The sequence below is a fragment of the Notothenia rossii genome (assembly GCF_949606895.1).
Source record: "Notothenia rossii genome assembly, chromosome: 10".
Taxonomy (NCBI): domain Eukaryota; kingdom Metazoa; phylum Chordata; class Actinopteri; order Perciformes; family Nototheniidae; genus Notothenia; species Notothenia rossii.
The window spans coordinates 36,866,432-36,885,947 of NC_136908.1; the positions used below are offsets into that span (position 1 = coordinate 36,866,432).

General features: G+C 40.2%; 1 protein-coding gene across 2 annotated transcripts; it reads right to left on the minus strand.

The window, feature by feature from the left end:
* Positions 1 to 3,219: 3,219 nt before the first annotated feature.
* Positions 3,220 to 10,159, minus strand: LOC307021956 (Na(+)/H(+) exchange regulatory cofactor NHE-RF1-like). 2 transcript variants are annotated; one of them, XM_079654509.1, is made up of 5 exons: positions 9,970 to 10,159; positions 5,539 to 5,692; positions 5,361 to 5,401; positions 4,700 to 4,807; positions 3,220 to 4,045 (listed from the first exon to the last, which is right to left on the minus strand). In XM_079654509.1, exons 1-5 carry the CDS (start codon positions 10,102 to 10,104, stop codon positions 3,902 to 3,904), a joined length of 582 nt encoding a protein of 193 aa, XP_079510635.1. In that variant the 5' UTR covers positions 10,105 to 10,159; the 3' UTR covers positions 3,220 to 3,901. The 2 variants fall into 2 exon arrangements, with proteins under 2 accessions (XP_079510635.1, XP_079510636.1); XM_079654510.1 differs by having other exon boundaries at positions 4,700 to 4,804; positions 9,970 to 10,158.
* Positions 10,160 to 19,516: the final 9,357 nt, after the last annotated feature.

The following is a 19,516-nucleotide window of genomic DNA, read 5'->3' on the forward strand; positions in this document are numbered from 1 at the left end:
TGTTTAGCATGTAAGGGCGGTAACACGAGCAATTTGTCTAAACATTTAGCAAAAGTGCACCACATTCAGACGGAGGAATGCACCGGGTTCGACTGTCTTTCTAGTAGCTCTGTAGCCCCATCCACGAGTAACGTTTCCACGTCAGGTGTTATGTATGCTAGCAGCAACACACGGGGTTAACTACATTATACAAACATGGGTTAATGATTAGAGGTAACTGAGTTATTTATTTTGTTAAAGTTTCAGCTATTCTGTTTCCAGTTCTGTCATCAGATTATTTAATAAGATTTGTTAAAACATTGTTGTTTCTTTTGATGTGAAATATTATTTATTTAATTCAAATAAAAAGCAATGTTAATTTTGTTCACAATTTGTTAAGTTAATTTAATAATATATGTATTTTTGAATCAAGTATTCATCTTTATTGTCTTCATTGTTAGTTTCCACATGCCTAAAACAACCTCAAACTAAATCTAAAAGTTGACGGCTAAATAAGAGCGTTTGAGAAATTGTGCAAGGCACACAGTGGTAGTCCGAATATTCGATTAATCGTTTCATTATTCTATAGATTAATCGATAATCAAATTAGTCGTTTGTTGCAGCCCTATTGTAGTTATCCCATGTAAAAATAAAACGTGTTATTCAGCAACCCTTGCAATTTGGGATTTTATTTTTGGTTGGTAGACCTCGGTTAGCTGGTCATTTCAAAAGTAGCTCACCAGCCAAAAAAGTGTGGGCACCCCTGGTCTATAGCATAGCGTTAGCATTTTGCTTCTGGTGACTAGATTTATGATTCAAAAATTATAAAAGTAGGTTTGACATGTGGAGATTATCCGGCTGAACAAAACGTGATCCCTTTCTTAAATGTGTGTCAACCACAGACCTTATTTCGAGCTATTTTCCAAAATCCTATGGAGAATTTGCATTGGTTTTTGACAAAGGAACCGGAAGAAATGTACTTCCGGGTTTTATGACGCGTCACTGCGGTTCTCTATTTTTGTTAGACTGTTGTGAGAAACCGCATGCGGAACAGAGCGAAGCGATCAAAGGTCTGGGTGCACTTTAAAAAAATTAGTGGCGATAGTGCAAAGTGCAATCTATGTACTCAATTAGTTACTTATAAAGGGGGTAACACAAGCAACTGAATGAAGCATTTGCAAACGATACACTCATTGAATCTAAAACGGTGCTAGTGATACTGCTAGTGCTAATAGTGCTACTGCTAGCGGGTTTCAGCCGCGCCGTGTGTAAATGTGACCTGAGCGAAGGCTCGCATGCAGGTTAGCTGCCGCGCACGGGTAATATGTTTTGTTTACCTGACTGCAGTCTTGCAAGGCACATCGCCTTGTCTTTTTTTAGTTTATTAACACTGACAGGGTATTAATGTGAGCTCCTACACACCTATAATAATTTGGCCTTTCATTGAATGCTGTATAAACCAGTTAAACTTACAGATGTCATTGTGAATTGGAAAACTGCATTTAAATGTTGTTAAAGGTCAAAGTTTCAATGTATGGTTCAGCAATTGTTGGTCGTTTACGAGGAATTGACATATTTTAAGCTCAAATACGTTGTTCTATGTTTAAACCTTCAGACACATTTTGATTTGTTTCAGCTCAGCACACCATTTATTTTGTGATGATTTAAAAGTACAATCCAGAATAATATACGTACTCGCCTTTCTCTTTTTGCCATCTTAGCCTTTTGACCAATTTCTTCATATCACAGTTTTGCATGATGTCACTGTAGGACAATGTTTTAAGGGTCACTTGTCGAGCTAGGTTGTCAGTTTGAAATGTCTGGATGAAGATGTAAATGATTTACAAATGTTAAAAAATGTTTAAACATTTCATCCTCTGTCTGAGGGAAAACCCCAAAAAGCATGATAGGGCGAGCCAAGCCCCTTTAAGTTATCTTATTTATTTGTGTCTGCTTCTGAGAAGCTAATGTATAAGTTATACAGTTATTTCTGCAAGAAAATTACAATACAATTACTGTTTAATCCTCACATCTTGTATTCATGTCTAATTTTGAGCACCAAATTATTGAAAAGTATCAATAAGAGTATAGAAAAATACCGATACCGATAAGCAGTACCGGTACCGGTATCGATAAAATCCTGACGATACCCATCGCTACTCAGGAATGAACCTCACCAGGGCCTAGAGCGCTGCGTCCAGCCCCCCCCCCTATCATCATAAGGAACATTCATTTTAGAAATGAGCATATGGGGGTCATCATCACATGACTTGTTTCCAGCAGCTCTGTAACAGTCCTGTGTCCCACAGCGGTGGCAGCTCAGTGAAGGCAGCAGGAAACATTCTGGACGACATCAGCAACATGTTCGATGACCTTGCTGACCAGCTGGACGCCATGTTAGAGTAACCCCCCCCCCCCAACTCTGCCCTCCAGTTTCCCAGAGAGCAATAGATATCAGACAGATGATCCTTTGATTAAATAACAGATACTTTTATAGAAGTGCACATTTTGAGGATTTCCTGCACAACTGTTCCTCATTATTGCCCAGTTTTTCAAACGTGAGCCCTTTGCCTCAGGACCCAGCTGATGATGCAACACTCCGGAGCAGCAGGGTGTCCTCACTCTAGGGAATGAGAGTCCATTGAGTTGGCCTGTAAATGTATCACTGTGTCAGATATCGAGTATATTTATGTCTTCATTTTTGTATTAACAAATACAGTTCGTATAATTTCACTGTTTCAATCGTTCTCATATAGCACAACTGTGTTGTAAATATGTTATTGTTTATAACATAAGGCAAATATAGTTATGTGGTATTTATAGCAGCGTATTACTAATTTGATTTCATAGGTGTTTACAGCTCTTCTCACTCACACAATGGAGATACTTTTAAACATTTCGGAGGCAGTGACGTGTGTCGGAATATGTTGTTAGTTTCAAAGTGACTGAACTTTTAATTTAGAATGAATAAATGTATCTATTTTAGTAAATTTAAAAACCATTTCAACTATGCATTATAAAAATGAAAGTTGTTCAAGTCTGTTGTATTTTTTCATTTGAATTAATATTTCTAATGAATTGTGCATCATCCTGGAAATCATTTAAAGAACAATTGGCTTACCACCCCCCCACCCCCCACTTTCTCATCCTGGGTGATGCCACTTGTTTATAAAAAAAAACATTGATTCATGATCAATTTACTGTTTCAAAGGTGAATAGTGCAAAACAAAGCAGACTTGGTGTCATTTGATCCAAATGTTATATTTATCACTGCCCATCAATGTAACGAGCAGCAGAACAACAGAGCAGCAAAACAACAGAGCTCCACTGCAGAACAATCACACAAACCACTGAGGAGCTTCATTTCTCTCAAGTTAGTCGAATAAAATGTTTATTCATGTATGTACTATACATACTCATCTATCAAGAGCCAAATGAAAAACAAAATGTGATTACCTTGAATAATACAGGATTTCAGACGCAGTCCCTCACATACATCACGTTGGCAGTACGGAGTTATTCATATGAGGCAGAGATATTCTTTCATTCTAGTTGCTGATTCCATTCATCAAAATCTGACATTTAAAATTCAACAGTGTCCTATTAATCCTTTTGTTGTCCTTTTCATGTGCAAATTACATTATTTTTCTCTTTGAAACATTTTTCTAAGTAAGTATTATCATTCTTTCCTGTGTGTGACCATTATTAAAACAAAGTGGAAAAGCTTAATTAAAAAAAAAGAAAAAAAATCATCAAATAATACTGTTTTCATGAGTCCACAGGAATCTGGTGTCTCTCAAAAGTGAAAACCAAATCCACATGGCAGAAAGGAGCGGAGAGGGGGGTGAGGTTGAGGGGAAGCAGGGTAAGGGTAGAGCTGGTGAGGGTGAAGATGGAAAATGGACGGGGGTGTGGAGGTGGTTTATAAGTTGCCGAACAGCTCGTTCCTCTTGCTCCAGTCCATGGTCGGAGCTTTTTTGGCCGATCGTTTCTGACGAGCTCTCTCTTTAACCTGAGCCAGAGACAAGCTGAGACCCAGACTGTCAGACGGGGCGGGGGGCTCCACCTACACACACAGACACAGAGGATTAAACACACCATGTCAACATTTTCTATCTCTATTGGACGTTGATTGAAATTAGAGAAACAATTCATACTTGAATAGAAATATGATAAACATTTAATGGCTCCAGATTACCAATAATAATTACCAATAATTGTAGTTATATTCTTTTTTTCATTTGAATATCAGTAAAGCACAATATCTGATGACATCACATTCTTTACCTTATTTTTTATTTTTCCATCAATAGCATAATGGTCAGGTACAGCTCTTACTAAAATTCAGGACCACTAAGTATTACTGTACTGTTGTAAAATATCAAAAGTCAAATGATGTCTTCAACTCAAATATTAGTTTTTTTTGTGTGACATATCTCCAAAAAGATCTCTACGTCATTTCCTTGAAATGTTTCCGCTTTATTTATTAAGTCCGAAACTTTTTGGCACCTTGAAACTTCATGACTTACAGTGTATCCATTATTACAGCTATCAATAATTTTAAGGGTATTCAAATGATTGGCTGTATTTCTGCAGTGAAATCTCATTAAATTCATTTATTCTATCTTTATTGATTTTATATTTTGTATTGCTTATTTGTATTGAATTATTATGCAGCAGTATAAAGCTGACAGGAGGGGGCTGAGGAGCTGTTCTGTACCTGGGGAGGGGGCTCACTGCTGCCCGGCCCCTGCAGGGAGGCGTTGGAGGACGCGCTGGAGGCTGAAGAGCTCACGGAGACTTTGAGCTTCACCTCTGTTGCCACCTGCTGACAGAGGAGCATTCACACTGACTGAAAGGGCCAATATGAACTGATCAATGCATCAGTTGTGGTGAAATGGATATATGTGTGAGGCTAACAAACAAATGGCATCATTCTGTTGCACAGCTGTGTAACGCTGATGAAAAAAATGGTTTGTATTGTCCAGCAGGGGGCGACGTGCTGCAGTCACATTGTAAGCAGTCAACTTGAGCTGAGAGCTCTCTGAAACATCCCGCTTCGGCACATGAACATATTAAACCAGAATAACTGCATTTTCATTTAGACAAATGCTCTCCACTGAGGGGACTCACACCCTCTAAAGAGGCTGACTGAGTGAGTGAGTGAGTGAGTGAGTGAGTGAGTGAGTGAGTGAGTGAGTGAGTGAGTGAGTGAGTGAGTGAGTGAGTGAGTGAGTGTGTGTGTGTGTGTACATTTTAGTTCATACTGACTGTTTAATAAAGGACCATTCTGCTTGTTAACCCAGGGTTATTTTTCCAGACGATGATGATGATTATAGGAAGTGTAGGGTTTGTGTGTGCGTGTGTGTGGTGCTCCTCACCTCCTTCTCCTCTGCTGCTCTTTTTGGCTCAGGCAGAGCCCCTGCAGGGGAGGAAGACGTAGTTATTAGATACTCATAATTTTGCTTTCATGGTTTAACAAGTCATCATGGAATGGCAGTGATTTAGTTCCTGACAGTGGCAGCTCTTAAAAGCTCAGAGCAAATGTGTGTGTGGTACCGCTGAGGTGCTCCTCAGTGGGCAGCACGTCACACATCTTGAAGAACTCTTCAGTCTCTGCGTCCACCACCAGCAGGGACGTCTCCTCGCCTCCTGCTTTGATCGCTGCAACCACCTCCGAGTGCTGCATGTCCTTCACTGACATGCCGTTCACCTGAGGAGACAGGAGGAGAAGTTATTTGTTATAGATCCTCTAACCAGAACACAGTCTTATTCAATGTTTTTCCATAAAATAGTGATCTTATCTTTTTGTAACTTACAGCTACATTTAAAATCCTCTCAGAAGCTGAAACCATAGTTTTTTTTTTAAACAACAATTCACTAACTAAAAAATGTTGCAGATTAGTTGTCAGTTTAAGGGTAATCACTAAATCATCTCATCACTCGGGCAGTAGAGGGTTTAGCATGAGTGATGGATAATCATTGTGATGCCAAGCAACTCCTCCAGCTTTGGAGAAAATAAAGAACACTCATCTATCACAAATCTCCAAAATATACGACTCAACACTTCTTCTTTTTTTCGGATTTACTTTTTGCCGTGTGCGAGCCGACCGCACCAACTCTGCTATACAATATAGCAGAGAGGAACTTCTACACATCAGAAACTTTGTGGACAACAGCCCGCAGTCAGACAATGGAGACCCGCCACGGCTGCCTGCTGCTGTCCTACCAACACAGTCTCACTCCCTGAACGTCCAGGAGCGACGCTTGGTCAGGGTCCTTTGGCGTGCAGTTGTGACGCGCCAAGTCTCCTTCAGCTTAATAAACGGACGCAAAGAGCTTTCAACTGATTGCAATGTATTCCCATCGGCGGCGGTATTTGACGCTCAGGGAAGCATCGCATCGGTCCATGTCGGCTGCCCTTAAAAAAGGCAATGTGAGCATCCATTCCCATTGGATAACGGAGGATTTTACACCCGGAAGTAAGTATTCTCTTTACTGTCGATTGATTTTACAGTGATATCTGCACTACTCATCGACTAAAAAACTCCAGATTATCCTTGTTAATTACACAACATTGATTGGTTTAAATTGTGTGCAATGCTTTTGTATTTCTCCCCTTTGATTCGGAGAAACAAATGTTTTTTCGGAGTTTAGGATGGCAGAAGACACTACACTACCCAGAATCCTCAGCTATCGTTTGAGACTACACCATGTGCTTTGCTTCACAAACCCCGTGATTAGGCCTCAAGCTCTGTGATTGGTTGACCTACAACTGCATTCCATATGAAAAAAAAAATGTTCCGTAAAAGATAAAATCATACTTTATTCAGCAGCACTTTACTCTTTGAAAGTCATCACATGAATGCATTGTAATAAATGGTTCGGCTGCATTAAATATTACACATCTGTCGTAGTTCTTTATTTTTATTTATCTACAGAGATCGGGCATGGAATAGACCAGAAACTATTTTACCGTTCAGTTTGAATTTCACAATAAAGTTAGTAGTAATATTTTGTTTTGATATTATTGTTTTTTATTAACTACTAGACCATTGGGTCATGTTAAGACCATCTGTTCTGTGTTGCTGTGGGTTTTTTCCATCGCTTTTGTGTTACAAATATCAAAACAATAACTATATCCGTTGTAAACTAAAACGGAAACAGCAGTATATTTTATTTTGTAAACACTGCAAACTGCTTTTTAACCCGCACCTCCTACTGGTTAAAGCACGTTATTACACGTTTAGAGTAATTGCAATGCAGGTAGATTGTGTTGCTTTTTAACCTGTTCTATACCGCCCCCCGATACCGGGGGGAGAAACGCGTCATCTGCAGGAAACAGCGTCTGAGGGCATCTTAATATTCAATAAACTATGAATGTTTTATATCCATGTAATGGGAAGAAACTCAGCTAACTGACTTTTTTTTTTCTTTTTTCAAAAAAACCCACAAAACTAGCGCCGAGCCTCTGATTTAGCTACGAGCGAAACAATCTTAAGGCCGTTAGCACAGAACTCTAGCTACACTGATCTATATGCTTATTGGATCTGCACAAACAGGCTTAGATAACATCCTGAGAGTCCACAGATTATAGAACTATAAGGATCATCACTGAGCGATCAGAACTCGTGACAGGGGAAGCAAATACAGATATCACACGACGTAGCTTTAGGTAGCAAAACACGGAGATATGCTCACCTTAGCTGTTATCATACTTGCCAACCTTGAGAGTGAGCAGAGGGTCGAGCTGTCGATTCTTGTTCAGTTTTCTGTGACTATCTGCCTCACCCTTTCAGACTTTCAGTTGCGTGCGCTACTAAAGAGACGTGCTACCATGGAAACCAAACAATGGTGTAGCTTTATTAAAGTCTGAGTGGAAACAGTCCTGAGTAAATCTGATTTTGTCAGAAATCGGGAGAAATGCGGGAGAAATATGACCCCGGGAGGAAACCGGGAGAGGGCAATTAAATCGGGAGTCTCCCGCGATAATCGGGAGGGTTGGCAAGTATGGCTGTTATTCTGATCAAAAGTTGTGTTCAATGGCATTAAAACGAGAAAAAACGCGGCTTAAGGTTAATCCATAGGTTATACCGTTATAGCAATGTGTCTGTCACTTTGAAACAATTATTGATAATCCATAATTTCATTTTTATGCAAAAATCGGAGAAGAAAAATTAGCTGCTAATGGTAGCCACCAGAGTTTAGCGCAGCTTCCGGTTTTTCTACGCGTCTCTCTCACTCCTTATTTGTTAAGCTGTGTGTGTATGGGGAACTTTCCCTCGATTCCATTGGCTCTGACAGTTAGAAAGAGATGTCAATCAGCAAAATCAGCCAAGGGGGGCCAGAGATATGGAAAATCCACCCAAATGACCCCAGAAGTGTTTTTTTGTGTTGCTAAACCTCTCTAAAAAGGTCAAATGTCACTTGTTTTGCATCAATCTTGATACAGGGTACTTATTATATGTTGTACTTTGGATTCCTAAAGCTTGCAGTCTACTTTACCATCATCCAAGGGTAGTTTTCACTATAAGGAAAAAAGAATTTTTGGACGGACACTATAATTTAGTTTTTTACTATGTTCAATCTGAATTTTCTTTAAAATAAAAAACATCTATTTTGATTCTGACTTTTCTACATTCAACTGACAGGTTTATCATTACTTTGAGAAAAAAGATTATTAATTTAACCCTTTTAGAAGGGAAGATATGGTCATTTGTTCTGGGAATGTCATTTTCGAGCCTGAGACCTGAAAAACAGGCTCAGTGCTTAACAGGTTCAACACCTGAACTTTTGAAACAACATCCATAACATTCGTCTAGCTGCAACTTACAAAAGATCTTGAGCGAATTATAATATTTCTCAATAATGAATTATAGTTTTCTCCATGAAGCACCTGTTAGTGTTGGCAGTTAGCTCAGTGCAGGACTGGCTGCTACCAGCTAATATTAGCTATCTCTCTTGCAGACTCAACACAGATTTGTTGTTCACATTGAAGCAACATCAGAGAAAATCAGGTGCTTCCTGACAGATGCACATCGGTTTGGGCCTCCATATTAAAGGTGGAACATGTTATCACTTCAAACTTTTATGGGTCATATATTCTTATTCAATTTAAGATACCATAAAAGGCATCATTAAAAATGACTGATGATAAAATATCTAAAAACTATTCTTTCTACTTCACCTGAACTACGGATCCCACATGACAGCTGTTTAAAATGAAAATACTCCGGTGTTTTAAGTCTGTGAATTATGATTTTCGTATGGTAAGGGAAGATGCCAATGTTGTTGATGTAGTGAGGAGTGATGATGGATAGAAGAGTGGAGTGTTACTACAGGGCATCAGCACACTCCCACAGCACAAACTAATCACGCTCCTGGGAGTTAAGGAACTGAAGAATTCTGGGGGAGGAAGGTCCAAGGTGGGAATATCGTCAGGAATCTCTAGGTGTACTCCCACAGGCTGTGGACATTGACAGCTGGTACGGAACATTCTACTTCATTCCTCTTCGGTGAAACCTCACAGAAAGAGCTTTCATCTCACTGAGTCTTTCAGTTCTGGTTTTATTTCATTAATACTATCTCTGCCCCCCCCTGCAGGGTGGGATTAGTAAATGGATTAACGCAGACCCTGTTAAACACGGCTTCAGACCTGCTGTTTACACAGTGACACAGTGGGAGGAAGCAGGCAGTGTGTGCGTGTAGGATGCAGTGTTTTTGGATCTCTTATGAGCGTGTATGAAATAAATGCTACAATAGCCCTTTAAAAAGCAGTGGACAGTATTCATTAGTATTCCTCAAGTATCTATTATTCAAAGCACACAGGAACATTCCCCGCTGTGATTAAAAAGTATTCTCTCTGTTGACTCACGGTTTCTTTAATAGCTGTCAGAAACCTGATCTGCATGCAGAGTCTTTCTGTTCTCATCCTTCAACTCTGCTCTACCATTTCACTGCATCCATATCCATTCAGTGTGTGTGTGGTACCTGGAGGATCTTGTCCTGTGGTTTGAGTCCGGCCCGCTGTGCAGGAGAACCGTCGTCAACGGCCCTGACGAACTTCCCCGGCCTGGACTTCTCACTGTGCAGGTTGAAGCCGTAACCGCTGCTGCCTTTCTGCATGTGGCAGAGACGAGGCCGCAGACCCCCCCTCTCCTACACACACACACACACACACACACACACACACACACACACACACACACACACACACACACACACACACACACACACACACACACACACACACACACACACACACACACACACACACACACACACACACACACACACACACACACACACACACACACACACACACACACACACACACACACACACACACACACACACACACACACACACACACACAATTATTTTTGGGTGAAAAGTTGGATTTATTAGGACATTGACTTTAGAAATCCACAATTCTTCACAATCTCTGAAAGGTATGGATGTAACGATGACTCGTGAGCCGGTTAAAAATCGGTGCAGCTGCGTTAAGGTTAAAATCGGTTGAGCTAAAAAACTAATCGCGATGCAATTGTTTTAAACGGCCCAGGGTGTGAACTAATTTGTATTTGATTTGATTAGCTGGAACAGCAGTCTGGACATGATTGAATGCCATCTAGAACAACTTGCCGTGGCAGCTGCTCTCCTCAGTGCAGACGTCCGACGAAATTGACACACTGGATAACTCGGACATCCGTGATGCAGAGGAGAATGGGCGTAAATTCCAAAGCTACAGTATGAGAACTACGCACATTGTCGTTAACAGAACTACAGATGTTAATATAATTGCTGTTAGAAGCAGAGTGTAAATCTCTAATACTCCTGTCTTTATGGTCATCAGCAGGAAGAAATCAATAACCAGCCATGTGACCAGTAGAGATTAAATTAATGTGACATATGTTACATACTTAATTGTATGTTGTTTGCTATTAATCTCAGATTTCTCCAATACAGTCCTACAGATTCCACGGCCACACAACCATCAGATGTCAGGGAGGCACTTCATATAACTTCCCGATACATACTGTTTGTATGATGCGTATCAGCTGTGGTGTAATGTAACTACGTACATTTACACAAATACTGTACTTAAGTACAACATCGAAGTACTTGTACTATACTTGAGTATTTTCACATTTGGCCACTTTATAATTTTACTCCACTACATTTTGTAAGCTAATGTTTATGTTTTTGCTCCACTACCTTTATTTTACATATTTACTTTATTTGCCGTTATATTTAAAGGTGGGGTAGGTAAGTTTGAGAAACCGGCTCGAGATACACTTTTTGTTATATTCCATTGAATGCTCTTAACATCCCGATAGCAATGAATATCTTAAGTGCTTTGACCAAAAATCCATAAAAAATGTCATCTGTGGAAGGCGTAGCGCTGTAGAAAGCATGACCAATCATTGTAGCCGGCCCGGCTAAAATAACTGGATGGTCTACCTGCCTGTCAGCCTTCCATCTGTGCACAAACTTATCTCGTGCCCTCATTGGTCATGTGCGCTTTCGTGTGTGTTGGAGGAGGGGCTCTGTAAGGAAGTGGCAGATTTGTTCCGGTTGTGTATTTTCAAATTATAGCGCACTCGAGCTGGTTTCTCCAAAATTACCTACCCAACCTTTAAATTGACACATATTGTCATAGGTCAAGCTACCCAGAAGTATGTAAGGTAATTCAAATAAACCCCACTTTTACCAAATGCAACATTAAAGTGATGAACACATTAATGCACCAATTTGGGATCAACAAAGTACATCTTATTTTATTTTATCTTAAAATAGCCATTTTGCATAACGTGTACTTTTAATTTTGTCAAGTCTTTTTTTTTTTAGCTAATACTGTTTACTTATGTACAATTTTGAATGCAGGACTTTTACTTCAGCACAGTATTTTTACACTGTTTATTGCTACTTTAACTTAAGTAAATCATCTGAGTACAGACAAGTGGGTTGCAGATATATATATGGGAGCCAATTTCTGAAAGAAAAATAAAAACATTGCACTTTCTTTGTTGTTTCATTATTCATTTAGTAACACATACTCAACACCCATCTCTAGCAAACATGTGCTTGTGCCCTGATAAGAAGCTCCACCTGTTGCTCTTATTAATCTCATAAACGCTCAGCTATCTACACTATCAGTGTGTCTGTAAATGATTCCCTGACAAGCAAGCATTAAATATCAACTACTGCACGCTCAGCATTCAAGACTCGGGACAGACACCTTCCCATCCCCCCCACCACTCAGCCTCTCACCCACGCATATGGATTACACATTGAGTTTAAATGGCAAGGGGGTTGATGATTGCTGAAACATTCAGTGTGTCAGTGTGATGCTGGGTGGACCTTTGGATAGCACTGCACATTTATTACCCAGCAGACATCATCTGTGGCTGTTAATAAAGATGATCAGGATGATATAACAGGTGAGGTGCAAAGTACACAACCGGAGGGCTGAACACGACAATTATCTCACTCTAATTATCTATCTACTGTGTAGAAATATATATATTATTTTTTTAAGTTCCACACCAATATGGCAAATAGTGACACATACTGTAGGAGAACATTTGAGTACTACTTTGTCTTTTCAGTGATTATTCATGTCTTTATGCACAGGAAACAGCAGGTTGAGCAGAGCAAGTGCTGCATGATGACAGCCTCTCCCCAACATGCTATCACTGACATCATTTACAATGTGTGCTGCTCACACATGCTGTTAGGAAGAGTTCTCTGGTGGAAAATACCATATCTGTATGTCAGACCTCAGAAACAACTGATGTGCCACCCACAGCAGCAGTGAGAGTGCAAGATCAGTTGAAGTGCGATGGTACGAGAGGCAGCATTGTAAACATTCCCAAAGCTGGTTATTATGCGAGGTTAATGGTTTTACAGCTGTAGTTAAACAGCAGATCCTGTGTTTCCAACAGGGTGCCACAATAAGAGCTGGTGGGAGGACCTTGAACTGAGGCTGAAACATTAACTGTGTGAGGAGAAACATTTACATAGAGAGAAAAAGCTACATCTCAAACGTCCTGATCTTTTCCACAAAGTAGGGGTAACACCTTACAGGGCTGTGAGTGCTGCACCTGCTGAGATTCTCCGCCAGCTCAGTCCACCTCCATGCCTCGGTGCGATGGAATTTCAGAAATCCTTTATTAGTCCCACAGCGGGAACATTTAGAGCAAAAAGTGGCATAGCAGGTTAGTTATACTAGAAAAAACGAAATCACTGAATTTAACAGTACATAGCATAACATACTATTCCTCTGAACACATTGTTTGTGATTCTAATAAGAAACAAAATATTGATAGATTTAGACAAAGATATTTTGCTGAATAAAGAATTGTGGAAAAATGTGTTTCAATTCAAAGTAAGCTATTACTTTTAGTAAAGAGTAAGCACAAACAGAATGCAAAGTAAGAGAGGGGATGACATGAGGGCGTCAGGTGGGATTGGGTCCTTAGCCTAGTTGGTAGGCTTGAGACCCAAAATGTTCTTTTAATAATCATTGATATGTTAGCTTGGGTCTTTGATAATGATTAGCTGAGCCACGTATAAACCTTTAAAATCCTCAGTAAACAACATTCTCAGCTCTTCAAAATCTGAATACTAACTAATATGGCTAAGGTAGCCATAATAACACGATGACACATTTTATTTTAATATAATATAAGGTAACGTTACACTCAGTGGCGAACCGTGTCTATCAAAACTGGACCTTCTGTAGACACACACACCCCCCGCCGCCGCCGCCCCGGCGTTATAATGTCCATCTTTTCACTGAATTGTCGTCTTGAAAAGGGTACTCACAACAATTCCGCAACAAGTTCATCTTCACCTGTTGCACTTATGCACAATAAAAACGGCGTGAATTGCTTCGTTGCATTCATCTAGATCCTCTGTCTCGAGCCAGTTAACTAGCGGGCCTTCTAGAGTACCCTGGAACCGAGGGGAACTCTGAAAGAATACTCCCATTGGCTACAAATCAATATATGATTGGTTGGTCAAACTGTCAGTCCAAATGTACACTCTCATTCAGTGCAACGGCCAGGGCATTCTATCAAGGATATAAAATACCTTGGTTGAAGGATATTCTACCCAGAGACCCAGAACAAGATCTGATTGGTTACTTTCTTTTCTAACACAAAACCACTGAAATGCGTAGTGCATGGTCCGAGAAGGGCAAACCAATCAAAGTAACACTGTAATATTACAGATCAACAACACAGATACGATTCTCATTTATTCCTTTTATATACATTTTATTACATTTTATTTGTATAATTAAATAGATTTTTTGTTTGTTTTATCTGAGTGTTCCAGGGTATTCTCTGAATACCTTGAAGGCCCTGATGGTTCGCCACTGGTTATACTAGGCCTGTAGAGAGTGCAAACATGATGATCACTGTCATTACACTATATAGGCAAAAGTATTGGGACACTCCTCTTAATTGTTGAATTCAGGGGTTTCATTCAGGTGTTTCATTCAGTCCCATTGCCACAGGTGTATACAATCAAGCACCTAGCCATGCAGTCTGCCTTTACAAACATTTGTGAAAGAATGGGTCGTTCTAAAGCGCTCACTGAATTCCAATGTGGTACTGTAATAGGATGCCACCGTTGCAACAAGTCAGTTCATGAAATTTCTTCTCGCCTAGATATTCCACGATCAACTGTAAGTGGTATTATTGGAAAGTGGAGACGTTTAGGAGCCACAGAAACTAGAAACTCAGCGGGGGGGGGGGGGGGGGGGGGGGGCATTAATATCAGACCAAAACTGTGGGAGCTTCATGGTTTTCATGGCCGAGCAGCTGCATCAAGCCTTACATCACCAAGCACAATGCCAAGCGTCGGATGGAGGGGTCTAAAGCACGCCACCACTGGACTCTGGAGCAGTGGAAACGTGTTCTGTGGAGTGACCACTCACGCTTCTTTATCTGGCAGTCTGATGGACGAGTCTGAGTTTGGCAAATGCCAGGAAATGTTACCGGCCTGACTGCATTGTGCCAACTGTAACGTTAGGTGGAGGAGGGATAATGCTTTGGGTGTTTTTCTGGGGTTGGCCTGGGCCCTTTAGTTCCAGTGAAGGTATCCTTAATGCTTGATCTTACCAAGTCATTTAGGACAATTCTAGGCTTCCAATTTTGTGGAAACATTTTGGAGAAGGCCATTTTCTGTTCCAGCATGACTGAGCCCCACAAAGCAAGGTCCATAAAGGCATGGTTGGATGAGTTTGGTGTGGAAGAACTTGCCTGGCCCACACAGAGCCCTGAACCCCACCCCGTTGAACACCTTTGGTTTGAACTAGAACGGAGAGGAAATGCAGCCCGGCTCTCGATTTTTAATCCTAATTTAATCATCATCTTCACCACGATCATTTATGTTTATGTTCGCCGAAATGACATGAAATCACTGACACATATGAATATACTGTATTCAACTTCCTTAAAACGTTATTAACGTGCCTAAACTCAGTAATTCACCAAAAATATGTATATTTTTTTAAATGGAGCTTCGTCGGTCGATCAAAGCGTAGCGGAGGGATCCTCATCTGCATGATGGGTGTTATTTTCCCCATAAGGAACAAGTCGCTGCAAATTATCCCGCTTATTACACGGCCACATTCTCAACAAAGTAACAACATGATTCCCAATATTAATTTAAATGCTTTTATGGATTTAGAAAATGTTTCTATTGATTTAAAAAATAGTTGTATGTATTGATTTAAATTGACATGCATCCGCTAAAGGCCCAGATACACCGGCCAGTCACCTGAGAAGTCTCCGACGCCGACACCGACTGTTGCGTCGCCGGACTCTCCTGCGTATTTGCCGACTTCGCGCACTGGAACACACCGCAAATCCGAGCCGAGCACGTATGAACTGCGTATGCGTGAGTGGCAATAACTCTCCTTACCAGCAGGCGGCGGTAGTGTGTATTCATCATTCAAAAGAGGCAACAACTGGAACAACCGGAAGAGAGAGAAGAAGAACAGACTCCGTGATATAAACAAACAAATAGCGTTTTTCTTTCCATTTTCACTCTCGTCCATTGAAAACATGAACGAACAGGAGCTCTATAAACCGATGAGGTGAAATAGCCGTCCGAGTGTGTTCCATCTTCCATTTTAAATCATTTGTTTACCTCCCTCACTTCCGTTAACGCTTCTCATGCACTGATTCGCTAGCTGAACAGCCAATCAGTGTTATCCCTTTGTCCGACTTCCGGTGGTGTTCCCGACGCCGATTCAACAAGTTGAATCGGCAAGAAAAGGTGTCAGGTCGGCCAGAAAAGACCCGACGGTGCGGCGCACACCACTCCGAATAGGGCGTGCCCACGCTCATGTTCGGCCCGACTCCCATTTACTGCCGATTTCGGGCCGGTGTATCTGGGCCTTAAGAAAAATAGTCCGTTGTTACCGTTTTTTAAAACAGTCTGAATGAAATGGCAGCTCTCAGCTGTGTATTTACACAACTAATGGCCCATCAACCACAACTCTCTCCCCCCCTCCCCCGCTGATCTTTCTTCTCCAGCAGCTAAATTAACTGTAGGTTACTCTGAGTGACCATAGACTGTATGTGACAAGCTTACAGTTAGTGACGTAACAACACCATAAAAGCTGGTGGGTTTGAAAGCAATACGGGAGGTAAAAATAACTAGAATAATTGTGATTTATTTATTGTGGCTTTTATGTTTTTTAGGTATAAAATGTTATTGTAATTCAGGCTTATAGTTCACCCTTCTCTAAAAGCCTTCAACAATGACAATATTCATAGTAATTTAATAAATCATTCCAACACACATTGTAAAATATAGCCTACTGTAAGTTAAGAAATCATTCAATATGTACATCTTCTGATGTAACAACAATAACATTATAAATAGTAACATAGCTGAACATGGTATTGCACATTTAGCTTTGAGTGTTACTGAACTGAGATGTTTTTTATTACATGAATTAAGGTGACTGAGGCTTTTAACATACAGGGATGCAAACTTATCAGGTATGAAAAAAGGTGATCCGAGCCCCCGGCTCCCCCACCCCACGGAATAACAGAGGATTTTAGCAGTCAGAAACAACTAAAGCAGCAGTGTTAATAATAACAGAAACGCCAAAGAGTCACATCTAATAGAAATATATAAAAGCATTTATTTTAAATTGTGTAGCAGTCAGTTTATAATTTTGGCAGCACTGTTGAGCATTTTGAAAAAGTATTTGCATGCCTCTGTGCAAGGCTTAAGTCTTTCCATCTTTATAGCCACATGGTGTAAAGTAACTAAGTTCATAAACTCAACAAGTACTATACTTGGGCACAATTTTGAGATACTTGTACTTTATTTAAGTATTTCAATGTTTTGCTACTTTGTTCTTCTACTCCACTACAGTTCAGAGGTACATGCTGTACTTTTCCTCCACTTCATGTATGTAATACCTTTAGTTACTTTACAGATGGTGGATGAATGATGTGAAATTTAATCAAGTGTTAATTCCGACTTTAGTTCCACCTGAAGTAAATTCACAAGCTACCCTGCAGTATACAAAGTCATTCAAAACTAGCTGCTCCTTTACCAGCTTTGAGAACACTTTCATGATCAATCATTATAAAACATATCATATCTATTATTCTGAAATGGACCAATCTGCACAATGACTACTTTTACTGTCGTAAAAGGGACTTTCACTATATTTTGATGATAATATTTTTCTACTTTTACTTGAGGAACATTTTGAATGCAGGACTTTTAATGTAACAGAGTATTCCTACACTCTGGGACTATTACTTTTACTCAAGTACAAGATCTGAGTACTTCTACTTTTACTCAAGTACAAGACCTGAGTACTTCTACTTTTACTCTAGTACAAGATCTGTGTGCTTCTACGTTTACTCAAGTACAAGACCTGAGTGCTTCTACTTTTACTCAAGTACAAGATTTGAGTACTTCTACTTTTACTCTAGTACAAGATCTGTGTGCTTCTACTTTTACTCAAGTACAAGATCTGAGTACTTCTACTTTTACTCAAGTACAAGACCTGAGAACTTCCACTTTACTCAAGTACAAGATCTGAGTACTTTCTACCTTTACTGAAGTACAATATATATATATATACTTATACCACCTCCGTTTATAGCCTATGAAAAAAACTATTAGAAATAAAAGGCTAAAGCTAACGTTAGCAGATAGTGACAATGTATGCTAGCTAGCTAGCTCAACGATTCCTTAAATAATATTGCCACAGAAAAACTTTTCAGTTCACATCACGCTCTGCCGCTCCGACAGGGAGCTCTGCTCTGAACACCTGAACGGCCCGTTCTAACAGCTGTTCACCAGCGGTCCAGTCTGTGCCATGTGACTCCGGACGCACAGTTAATATTAACGAACGCACCCGTAGGTAATGTAGCTGCTGAAGCTAGACCATCATCTCGGAGCAGCAGAGCCTTATTATACATCCATGAGCAGAGCCAACAGGCAGGAAGACTCGAGCACACAGCTCGCACTTCATTATAATATTTAAAAAAAGAACACCATGTGTGTCATGATGGCACATAACAGCTCACGGCCACAGATTACTCCGGGTCCCAGACCCCAAAAATATTTTTATTGCAGATCTACATGAATCACACAAACGACTTATTTTGGATTCAAAACGGCAAATTTCGCCGAAAGGTGACAAGTTTGCATCACTGAACATAGACAGAGCACAACTGAAACATAACATCTGAGATGTAACAACATAATACACTTTTTGGGGATGCTTGGGATGTGAGGAGTGAGGGACATGGCTTGTCGCCTGGCAGGACAGGAGAGTGTGTGCACTGCATACAAATAGTTGTATGTATTGATTTAAATTGACATGCATCCGCTAAGAAAAATAGTCCGTTGTTACCGTTTTTAAACAGTCTGAATGAAACGGCAGCTCTCAGCTGTGTATTTACACAACTAATGGCCCATCAACCATAGCGCTCTCCTCCCTTGATCTTTCTTCTCCAGCAGCTAAATTAACTGTAGGTTACTCTGAGTGACAAGCTTACAGTTAGACACAACACTGTCATTGCAAGTGACCCTCAGTTAGTTGACTTTTATGTTCAACTGCTAAATTCGTTACTGATAAAAAAGGGCTTCTACTGTACCTAATTACCTTAACACTAGAACCGCCAGAGGTTTTTGTATAGGTCTACCTAAACCCGTCAAATCCCGCTATTAGAATGCAATTTTTAACAACATAGGGTGCTACATAACACACTTTCAGGAAAAGTCACGGACTGGGAGACTTTAATATTTTATTGAAAAAAAGTTACATTGCACACACACAACACACATCACACAAATTGACCCGATTGGCGGTTCTAGTGTTAAATAAACTCACTAATTAATTAAACCAGTTCAATACGCATTATTCTTATTCTTATCATTCTTTATGAGCGCAGAAATAGTCTTAAAATCAGATCTGTTTTTTAAATGAAATCTGACGGCAGGCAGTTCGCTCTGATCACCTCTGATAAATGCGCCGCACCTA